Below are 12,142 nucleotides of genomic sequence, written 5' to 3'. Positions count from 1 at the left end.
TTTGCTACATGAAAATTATCCCAAAATGGCTATAAGTCTGATTATCAGAATGTGCAATTAGAAGTGCAATTATCATTGGCCAGAGCATTGAAATTCCCCACAGCATTATTTCTCAGTTTAAACAGGGTTGCTATATCTATGAGTAAAAGTCCGTATTGCAAATGACAATTCCAGATGGTCTGAAACTCTTTTTCTGCCAAGTAATGTGGTTTGTACCAAGGCAACAACAGTCCCAGTGACAGTAATATAATAAGAACAAAAAATGTTAGTGTTTATCAAGTCAGACTGTGACTAAGGAGAAAGAAACTGTCTTTGGGGAGAAAATTGAGTAGGCTCACTCGTAATATTGAAGGTACAATTGGCAAAAGATTTCCATTGTGATTTCTGCTAGATCATTAACATAAGTAGACTATTACTATGCTATTAGCCAGCACTAAACAGATGTTTACCCATCGTTAGCTGGAGTGGATGCTAAGAAGCAGTTTGCTGATATACCAGTTTCTTAGACTATAGAAAGTTGCATCAGAATATTTTAAAATCAAGAAGCTGCAGATGGTGGAAATGAAAAGCAGAGTGGAAATGCTGCAAGGCCCTTTGAATATTTCCAGCATCTTCTGTTTTAAATTTGTAATTTTATATCATTTTCTTTGTTGTATGATTTTATTGTACAGAAGGTTCAGTCAATACCTTGTGAAGCACAAACAATGAATTCTCCAATAGATCGAATCATCCTTAATTCAAATCTCATGAAGAATTTCCTAGATCTTGTTGACAGATACTGGAATGGATTTAAATCACTTCATTGTAATGAAAAATTTCTGTGTAAGTACTTCATTGCTTTGACAAATGTATGTTTATTTCAAAGGATGGGTGTAGTTTTGCCTGGCCCTCCCCATTTCCTCACTGTAACTATAATATCAATGAGTCAATCTGGATTCCCAGTTAGAATTTCATCATGGGTTCAAACCTTGCTCCAAATCTTTGGTGCTTCAATGCATTACCAAATGAATGTTGCCCTGTCAGAGGTTTTCACTTTTGAATAATGTTTTAATCTGAGATCCTGTCTGTTCCTTTCAGGGAAATAGAAAAGGTCTAATGATACACATGCAAAATGCTGGAGGAACTGAGCAGATCAGGCACCATCTATGGAAATAAATAAACAATCAACGTTTCAGACCAAGACCCTTCTTCAGGACTGGAAAGGAAGGGGGAAGGACACCACAATAAAAGGGTGAAGTGAAGGGAAGGAGGATAGTTAGAAGGTGATAGGTGAAGCCAGGTGGGTAGAAAAGATAGAGGGCCAGAGAGGAAGGACTCTGATAGAAGAGGAGAGTAGTCCATAGGAGTGAGAAAGGGCTGGAGAGGAGGGAATCTGATAGGAGAGGAGAATGAACCATCAGAGAAAGGGAAGAAGGAGCAGATCCAGGAGGAGATGATAGCCAGGTGGGAAGAGGTCAGAGTGGGGAATAGAAGAAGAGAGGAGGGGGAGGGGGAGGGGAAAAAGAGGGAGGTAGGAGGTGTAATGATGCTGTTTTGAAGGAGTACAGAATAATCCTTGGCATTTTGGCTAAAACAACCATCAACTCAAATGACTGCATACAATGGGCCCTTCATTATCTCTATGAGGCACTTCAGAATGTCCAGATATCAATAAAATTAGTTCCTTTTTTTTCTAGTTATCATTGGTTCCAATCTGGGCAACATTCTTTGAGAGCAAGGGCCCAATTGGGAATTTAAAATTTGTCTCTCTTAATGAGGCACTTCAAAGAGATGTTGGTTCTTCTGCTGCATTTGCTAGTGTTTGAATGTATTGGGTTAGGTCAAACAGAAATAAGATAATGTTTATTTTTCTTCATAACTATACTGGAGTATTTATGAGCTTCTTCTTAATTGGCATAATGCTTAAATAGTATCTTATTATTGAATATACTATAAGTTTGATGAAGTCATGATTTTAGTCCTGCAGTCGCGCAACTAAAAATGTCTTGCACTCAGTATACAGGTTGTTCTGGAACCCTGTCCACCCCAGACATGTTATGGAGCTATGTACTTACTGACGTTCCAGCTACTAATTTTATCGTAGTTTCAGGGACTCAATTGGAAATTTTAAAAGAATTAAATCTCCCTAGCAGTAAAAGATTATCACTTTACTCCTTTTATGGAGAGTGCTTCAACTGAAAGCATTCCTCACTCTCTACTAGATTTTTTAATTTATTTATTTCAAAGTGTGAAAAAGGGACTACAGAGAAGTCATCCATTAGCAACAAAAGGATAAAATTTGTGTGACTTAATTAGAAGACCTCTGGGTGAGACAGAGAATCAGAAAACCCTTACCAATATTTTACTTAATTTATAATTAGAATTAAGAAAGGGAATAATACCCATTTATTCACATTCCTTTATCCAATTGATCCCAGAAAAAATTTAATCCACTTGTTCAAATTTCCATCAATCACCTTTACCCTTTTACCTTGCTTGCATTCCTAGTCTGTTGTACATTTCTGTTCTCATCTTTGTCTTGTTCATTTACTTTCTACCCTTGATTTTTCCACACCTTTCCCCTCTACTCTCCTTCTCTCCTCAGACTTTTCCCCTCCCTCTTAGAACCATAGAACATTATAGCACAGTACAGGCCCTTCAGCCCTCCATGTTGTGCCGACCCATATAATCCTTAAAAAAAAGTACTAAACCCACACTACGCCATAACCCTCTATTTTTCTTTCACCCATGTGCCTGTCCAAGAGGCTCTTAAATACCCCTGATGTTTTAGCCTCCACCACCATCCCTGGCAAGTCATTCCAGGCACTCACAACCCTCTGTGTAAAAAAACTTACCCCTGATGTCTCCCCTAAACTTCCCTCCCTTAATTTTGTACATATGCCCTCTGGTGTTTGCTGTTGGTGCCCTTGGAAACAGGTACTGACTGTCCATCCTATCTATGCCTCTCATAATCTTGTAGACCTCTATCAATTCCCTTCTCATTCTTCTATGCTCCAAAGAGAAAAGTCCCAGCTCTGCTAACCTTGCTTCATATGAATTGTTCTCCAAACCAGGCAACATCCTGGTAAATCTCCTCTGCACCCTCTCCATAGCTTCCACATCCTTCCTATAATGAGGTGACCAGAATTGAACACAATACTCTTACAGAATAGAAAACACAATAGAGAATACTCTTCTCTACTCTTTTCCCCTCCTTTTTTCCTTCTTTTAGTCTCAAGTCCCCAGTCTTCAGTGCTCATTTTAAATTAACCTCACCCCTCCCCCCCCCATGTAAGGCTTTTAGTATGTGACTTAACTGTTCACTTTTCTGTTTGTGTGGATAGATCAGGCTGGGAAGATATTAACAGCCTTACAGAAAGACACAATCAACAACACATCAGAAGAAATAACAATGTTTCAAGATGAATCAAACAATTTAAAAGCAGAGATTAAGTCTTTGGAAACATGTCTTTGTCAACAAAAGCAAAGATATAATGAGGAACTTCAGTCAATTTCAATACAGCTAACTCGAGCTCAAAGAGATATGGTAAGGATTCATTGATTTGCTGTGTGAAATGTAGACGGTGTGATTTGATATGATTTTAAATTATTGTGATGTTGTTGGATATTACATGCATCAAGCCTGTCCATAGTTATCGACATCTTAACTCAGCTGCAGACTGTAGTTTCATTACCCTTATTATCCATAAAAATCTACTCATTTCAATTTTAAGTTTTTAACAAAGCCTCAGCCTCTACACCTTTTTTCCCTGGGGAAGAGTATTCTGGATTACTAAGCTCTTTTTCAAGTACTCTTATGAGCTCTATAAAAACTGAAAACCTTGCCAAAATTTACCTTGTTGTTCATCCCTGTCTCAGACAGTTTGGTACCTCAGCATCTCAGTTGGCTGTGCACTACGGTTTCAAGATCATATTCCCAACATCACTAAAGACCACCTCCTTAACGTCATCTACTCTGCCTCTGCATCAACGTAACTGCTGAATTCCTTGACTGTTAGCAAAGGATCAGTGTAAGTCACGGAGATATGCCACATCAGTGACAGCTGTCGTACCTACCACTGTGATCCCACTTATCTGCATGAGTTCCATAGCCTTCCATACCTTGGCAATTCAGTACTTGTCTAGATGATTCTTAAATGTTGTGATAGTAACTGCCTCAATCACTTCTTCATGCAGTCCATTCCAGATTCTAAAAGTTCATCTTCAGATATCCTTGAAACCTCCTACCTCTTGTCTACCCTTTTGTCTTGGATAGCTCCATCATGAGGGGAAACATTTTTACTATCCATCCTATCTATCCCCGTCATAATTTAATTCTCAGCCTCCTCTGCTTTGGAAAAATAAACCGTCTTTGTTGTGTCCCTTCGTAACAGATATATTCCATTCACTTGGTGAATTTTCTCTGCACTCTCTCTAGTTCAATTACAAAGTTTGTACATTATTCTGATTCAGATGTCCTTCCTGTTATGTAGCAGCCAGAAATGCAGACAATACTCATGCACAACATTGCCCTAACCAGTATTTTATAAAGTTATAATATGACATTCCAGCTGTTACAATCTCTGTCACAGCAGTTGAAGGCAGGCACCCCAAAATGCCTTCTTACTCACCAATGCACATGTGCTGCTATCTTCAAGGTTTTGTGAACTTATACTCCATGTTCCCTCTGTTCATCATGACTCTCTAGGCCTTAACCTGTACTGCAGAGGTCCCCAGCCTAGGGTCCATGGACCCCTTGCTTAGCAATATTGGTCCACGCCATAAAAAAGGGTTGGGAATCCCTGCTTTACTGTGTCCTACTGCTGTTTGCTCTCCCAAAAGGCATGTAAACACCCAGGGCTCACTTTATTAGTTACCTGCTCTATCTAATAAAGTGGCCTTGAGTGTATGGTCATGGCCTTCTGCATTTGTAACCCAACCACTTGAAGGTTTCATATGTCGTGCGTTCAGAGATGATTTTCTACACACCACTGCTGCATGGCTAATTGAGTTACTCTCACCTTCCTCTCAGCCTGAACCAGTCTGGTCATTCTCCTCTGACCTCTCTCATTAACAAAACTGCTGCTCACTGCATCTTTTATTGTTTCTTGCTCTGTTCTCTGTAAATCATACAGATTGTTGTGCTTGGAAATCCCTGAAGTTCAGCAGTTTCTGAGATACTCAAACTACCCCATCTGGCACCAACAGTCATTCTACAGTCAAAGTCACTTTGGTCACATTTCTTCCCCATTCAGATGTTTGGTCTGAACAACAACTGAACCTCTTGACCATGACTACATGCTTTTATGTATTGAGTTGCTACATATGATTGGCTGATTAGATATTTGCATAAATAGGCAGGTGTACAGCTATTTACCAAGTCTTATTTACTAAGGAAACTGGCATGGAGTCAATGGAAATAAGGCAAACAGTTAGTGAGGTAATGGAACCTATACAGATTGAAGAGGAGGAGGTGCTTGCTACCTTAAGGTAAGTCAGAGTAGTTAAATCCCCAGGACCTGACAGGGTATTCCCTCAGACCTTGAAGGAGACTAGAGTTGAAATTGCAGGGGCCCTGGCAGATATATTTAAAATGTTGGTATCTACGGGTGAGGTGCCGGAGGATTGGAGGATAGCTCATGTTGTTCCATTGTTTAAAAAAAGCTCTAAAAGTAATCCAGGAAATTATAGGCCGGTAAGTTTGACATCAGTAGTAGGTAAGTTATTGGAAGGAGTACTAAGAAATAGGGTCTACAAATATTTAGATAGACAGGGACTTATTAGGGAGAGTCAACATGGCTTAGTGCATGGTAGGTCATGTTTAACACATCTATTAGAGTTTTTCGAGGAGGTTACCAGGAAAGTGGGTGAAGGAAAGGTGGTGGATGTTGTCTACATGGACTTCAGAAAGGCCTTTGACAAGGTCCCGCATGGGAGGTTAGTTAGGAAGATTCAGTCGCTAGGTATACATGGTGAGGTAGTAAATTGGATTAGACATTGGCTCAATGGGAGAAGCCAGAGAGTGGTAGTGGAGGATTGCTTCTCTGAGTGGAGGCCTGTGACTAGTGGTGTGCCACAGAGATCAGTGCTAGGTCTATTGTTATTTGTCATCTATATCAATGATCTGGATGATAACGTGATAAATTGGATCAGCAAATTTGCCGATGATACAAAGATTGGAGGTGTAGTGGACAGTGAGGAAGGTTTTCAAAGCTTGCAGAGGGATTTGGAAAAATGGGCTGCAAAATGGCAAATGGAGTTTAATACAGACAAGTGTGAGGTATTTCACTTTGGAAGGACAAACCAAGGTAGAACATATAAGGTAAATGGTAGGGCACTGAGGAGTGCAGTAGAACAGAGGGATCTGGGAATACAGATAGAAAAATCCCTAAAAGTGGTGTCACAGGTAGATAGGGTTGTAAAGAGAGCTTTTGGTACATTGGCCTTTATAAATCAAAGTATTGAGTATAAGAGTTGGAATGTTATGGTGAGGTTGTATACGACATTGGTGAGGCTGAATTTGGAGTATTGTGTGCAGTTTTGGTCACCTAATTACAGGAAGGATATTAATAAGGTTGAAAGAGTGCAGAGAAGGTTTACAAGGATGTTGCCAGGACTTCAGAAACTGAGTTATAGAGAAAGGTTGAATGGGCTGGGACTTTATTCCCTGGAGCGTAGAAGAATGAGGGGTGATATGATAAAGGTATATAAAATTATGATGGGTATAAATACAGTGAATGCAAGCAGGCTTTTTCCACTGAGGCTAGGGGAGAAAAAAACCAGAGGACATGGGTTAAGGGTGAAGGGAAAAGTTTAAAGGGAACATTGGCGGGGGGGGGCTTCTTCACACAGAGAGTGGTGGGAGTGTGGAATGAACTGCCAGATGAAGCGGTAAATGTGAGCTCACATTTAACATTTAAGAAAAGCTTGGACAGGTGCATGGATGAGAGGTGTATGGAGTGATATGGGCCAGGTGCAAGTCAGAGGGACTAGACAGAAAAACGGTTTGGCACAGCCAAGAAAGGTCAAAAGTCCTATTTCTGTGCTGTAATGTTCTATGGTTCTATACCTAATAAAGTGGCTACTGAGTGTACATCAGGATTAAGTTCCATTTGCCATTGCTTCTTCCAACTTCCCAGCTGGTCACAGATGGGAGCTGAGAACATACTGTCTTTCATTTACTTCAAATTCTATTCTTCCACTGTTTTCCTGGGCAACTTCCCATCATTTATCCAGAGATCTGCAGCTCATTTCCAAAAGTAGAGGTAGTTACATTCATCCATTCCTGTAACATCACATGCAACTAATGATGTTCAAGGACTCATACTGTGTTTAAAAGATTTTGACACAGTAGTTGCTGATTGACTGGTGGTGGCATCATCATTGGGAGGACATGATGGAAAGAAGTTTCATTTGGAAGGTTACTGAATTGGAACTGGTGTATTATTGCCACATGTACCGGGGTACAATGAAAAGTTTGTCATGTATACTGTTTATACATCAAATAGTACATTGAGGTAGTACAAGGTAAAACAATAATAATACAGAATGAAGTGTTAACAACTATGAAAAAATGCAATATGGTTAGACAATAAGCTGCATGATCCTAAAGTAGTTTGTGAGATCAAGGATCTTTTGAGTACTGGGTCACTACTTGGAATATTGTGTTAACTTCTGGTCACCTCATTATAAGAAGTATACGGAAGCTTTAGAGGGTGCAGAGGAGACTTACCAGGACTGGACTAGAGGGCTTGTCTGATGAAGATAGGTTGAGCTAACAAGCGGTTTTCTCTTGGGTGCAAAGGAGGATGAGAGGTGACCTGAAGAGGCATAGATGGAGTGGATGGCCAGAGACTTTTTCCCAGGATGGAAATGGCTAGTATAAGGGTCCACAACTTTAAGTTGATTGGAGGAAAGTATAGTGAAGAGATACATTTACTATGGATCCTGCCTGGGTGGCCTGGGTTATAGGGGCACTGTACAGATGAGTTTTGCATCAGTTGCCTCCATCTCTCACATTGTGGGCAAGTACCTGGGTTGCGCCAAAGTTCTCTCCGGTCCACTCTGCAAAGTTGTCTGTCCATTTCTTCCTCTGTCTGCCCCTTTTTCTTTTCCCCTCAACCGTTCCCTGAAGAATGGTCTTTGACAGTCCCCTTGATCTTGTTATGTGGCCATACCATCTCGGTTTCCTCTTCCTTACTGTGGACAGTAGATCCTTGCAGTGTCTCATATGCTGGGTGATGGTTCTTCATACTTCATCATTTGAGACATGGCCTGTACAGGAGATGCCAAGGAGCCTTCCAATGCATCTAACTTCTACTACCTAGATCATCTTTTGCAGTTCTGTTGTCAAAGTCCAAAATTTGCATGCATACAAGAAGGTGGTGAGCACAGTGCATGCAGGAGTATCAACTTGGATTTGAAAGCAATGTTATCGTTTCTCCAGATTTGTTTTAGTTTAGCTAGTGTTGCTGTTGTTTGGGCTGTCTTTGCAAGGACTTAAGGCTTTGATTATTCTTGATATTTGAACCATTTGATAGTCTCTAGTTCTTGTCTATTGACTATGATTTTTGTTGTGATTGGCTCATCACTGTTTCTCATCAGCTTGGTTTTATCAGCACTGATCTCTATGCCATGTCTGATAGATGTATTGTCCAGATAGTTCATGAGGCAGCTAATTCATCCTCACTTCCTGCCAGCCCATATGGTCTTCTAGGATATTTGTTGTTACTTGCTCCAGGAAAATGTTGAACAGCGTGGGTGAGAGGAGGCAGCCTTGTCAGACTCCAACTGATGTGTAGAACCACTCTCTTAACTATGCCTTGAACAAGTACCACACTGCTAACTTTGCTGCTTTTGATGGTTTGGATCAGCTTCTGGTCCATGTTGTATCTCTTCATTGTGGCCCAGAGTGCATCATGCCACACCCTATCAAACACCTTCTTGAAGCCTATGAACACATGGAAGATGTCCTCTTGATGTTGGTTGTATTTCTCACACAGGGCTCAGAGCTTGAATATCTGTTCTGTTGTACTTCTTCCACTTCTAAATCCAGCAGCTCTTCTGCGATTATTTCTTCTGCCTGTGGTTTCAACATCACTTGGCTTGCACGGCTGAAAGGACTTGTGGTTCTATAATTCTGGCACTGCTGAAGGTTGCCTTTCTTGGGGAGACTGATGATGAGTGATTTTGTCCAGGATGTTGGCCATTCCTCGTTCCACCATTCAAATTTTTCCTGGAGCAAATAATGACAGATATTGTTGCAGATATTGGTGAGGATGTCTATCACTGTCTCTCTCCATGTCTTATCAGCTCGACCGTGATGTCGTCTATTCCTGTATCTTTCCCATTCTTCAGCAAACTTCTGGCTGCTTCTACTTCTTCCCGCAGAATTGGAAAGTCATCATCGTTTGACAAGTCCTGGCTTGCGAGTACTGGGATCTCCTTGGGTCTGACAGTTGTAAAGGTCTGAACAATACTCAATCCATCTTCATCTTCTGTGAGGCAGTTTCCTTCTTTGTTTTGGGTGGTGCTGGCTCATGTCAGTGTCTGTTTAATGAAGCCCTTCACAATTTGAAATGTTGGTCTGCTGTTGTTCTTGTTCAGGTTATCTTCTGTCTCTGTACATTGTCTCTCAATCCATTCTTCCTTGGCCCTGATCATGTTTTTCTGCAATTTTCCTTGCCTCCACCTTGGCATTCCAGGCCCTTGGATGATTAGAATGCCTTTTTGTCCACGTTGTCAATAATGGCCTGGAGTTGGGTATAGAAATCCTCCACTTCGCCATCTTTATAGTCAGTTATTGGTTTGCAGGCCTGTATTATTGTGATGTTGAAAGATGCTGCTCTGAGGCAGATGGAAATAAGTGTGCTTAATACTCGGTGGCACCCGAGTACTGAGTTCTTGATGCTCTTGTTGACAAGAAATCCTACCCCATTGGCATGTTTGTCAAACAGTCATCCCCCATAAACTGGTCAGCAGACTGAACTCTTGGCCTTGGTTCCTCCCTGTGCTCTTGGGTCATGGACTTTCTCACAGACCGACCACAGCAAGTCAGAGTTGGTAAGCACACCTCCACCACCCTCATCTTAAAAACAGGCACCCCACAGGGCTGTGTGCTGAGCCCTATGCTCTACACACTCTTCACACATGACTGCACCCCCATCTACACCTTCAATTCCATAATTAAATTTGCGGACGATACCACAGTGGTTGGCCTGATCTCGGACGAGGATGAAACAGCCTACAGGCTCGAAGTGGATCATCTGACAGAGTGGTATAAGGAAACAGCCTAGTCCTTAACTCTTCAGGAGATCAAAGGACAGAGTACACACCCCTCTCCATATACATGGAGAGGTAGTGGAAAGTGTGGAAAACCTAAAGTTCCTTGGAGTTATGTTGTCAGAACAGCTGACATGGACCACCAACACCTCGCTGCTTGTAAAAAAGGCACAACAAAGACTCTTCTTCCTCAGAAAGCTGAAACAGGCCAAACTCCCACAAAAGCTGTTGCTTAACTTCTACAGAAGCATAATTGAAACCATCCTGACCAACAGCGCCACAGTGTGGTATTCCAGCTGCACAGCCACTGAGCAACAAGACCTGCATCGCGTGGTGAAGGTGGCCCAGCGAATTGTCAGGATGGAGCTCCCAGGACTGGACATCATCTATTCCAGCAGACTCAGGAGGAAAGCAATCAGCATAACCAGAGACACCACACACCCCGGCCACTCCCTGTTTGACCCACTGCCATCCAGCAAAAGGTTCAGGACACTAAAAGCCAGAACAAATAGACTGAGGAGCAACTTTTACCCCAGAGCTGTGGCCTCCATCACACCACTCCCACAGAACAATGACTGAAACTGTGAGCACACACAAGGACTCAAATACTTGCACTAACAGCACTTTGTGCATTACTGTGATATTCTGGTGCTGCTGTAACTTATTTTCTGCTATGTATCTATTTAATACTGTTTTTCTATTACTGTCTTGTTTTTATCTACTGCTTTATTTAATTACCTGAGAGGAAGCCAAACAGAGTTTCATTGTATCTATATATAATGACAATAAAGATCATTCATTCATTCTCCTCTGTAGTATAGTATATGGCATTCCTCAGTAAGATGTTCTCTATGTTTTTCCACTTGACTAAAGAGTCACATGATGTGCCAGGTATACCTCTCTAACTCATATGTGAGCTCCTGCTGTTTCCCTGCTTGGGCAAGTTGTCTCATGTTCTGTGTAGCTAATGAGATATAATCTTTCCCATGGATCTTCTGAGGTGAGGTTACACCAGTAGCATACTTAACACCTCCACCCTGGAGTGCAACAGATAGTGTAGTCCTTGGGTGACCCGGGCAGCAACCAATCCGGTACGAGGCCTTTTACTATGTCCATCATGTCGTATGTCTTGGGCTGGTCAAGCCTGGCAGTGCCTATCCCTCTCCAGGCCAGACCACAGCCAGTGTCCTCCAACTCAGTGGCTCACCCTGGTCTCGAACCTGTGGCCGTTGTAGTTCTTTGGTGAACTCATCTGTCCTGACCAGTGATTTTGTCAATGAGGTCCTTCACCCAGTGATGCCATGTTAATATCGCCCCCTCATGTCATTTAGCCTGCCAGCTGAAGCAGTGTCCCAATTGGAGACGAGACAAGAAAGATTTAGGAGATGGATGAGGACCAGTGATGGCTGTCCACCCTACGAGGTAGAGTGCAGCTGCCAGATGTCAAAGGTATAACCTCTATCCCAGAGAGTGATGGGTGTGTGGAACGCCCGGCCAGGGGTGGTAGTAGAGGCAGATATGGACCACACATGGATGATAGAAAAATGGAGGATTATGTAAGAAAGAAGGGTTAGCTTGATCAAAAGTAGGTTAGAATGTCAGCACAAAACATTGTGGGCCGAAGGGCCTGTCCTGTGTTGTAATTTTCTATAGTTTGAGCTTCCCCAGACAGAGTGAAAAGCTCAGTTATAGAGGATATTCATATGCTTATGAGTGATAACATAAGTAGAAATAGGGTTCAAGCAGGAAATTAGTCACATAGAATGAAGCACATAAACCAATATAGAATGGTTGGGCTCAGTGGAGGCGGGGTGCAAGGGTGGGGGAAAATAACGTGTCTAATTGATCTTCCTTCAATGCAATAACCCTCTGCGTTCCTCCA

The 12,142-nt window shown here is 41.9% G+C and overlaps 1 protein-coding gene across 1 annotated transcript in view; it reads left to right on the top strand.

Annotated features, from left to right (window-relative positions):
- cep72 (centrosomal protein 72) overlaps positions 1-12,142 on the top strand; it is a 171,502-nt gene that overhangs the window by 149,960 nt on the left and 9,400 nt on the right. The window contains exons 12-13 of the mRNA XM_073024631.1: positions 672-822; positions 3,324-3,526. Of these exons, the coding sequence (XP_072880732.1) occupies positions 672-822; positions 3,324-3,526 (354 nt within the window). The remainder of the gene's footprint in view (positions 1-671; positions 823-3,323; positions 3,527-12,142) is intronic.

This window comes from Hemitrygon akajei, chromosome 20 (genome assembly GCF_048418815.1).
Source record: "Hemitrygon akajei chromosome 20, sHemAka1.3, whole genome shotgun sequence".
NCBI lineage: Eukaryota > Metazoa > Chordata > Chondrichthyes > Myliobatiformes > Dasyatidae > Hemitrygon > Hemitrygon akajei.
Note: the sequence above shows the minus strand (reverse complement) of the source record. Positions and strands in the feature narration are given on the sequence as shown.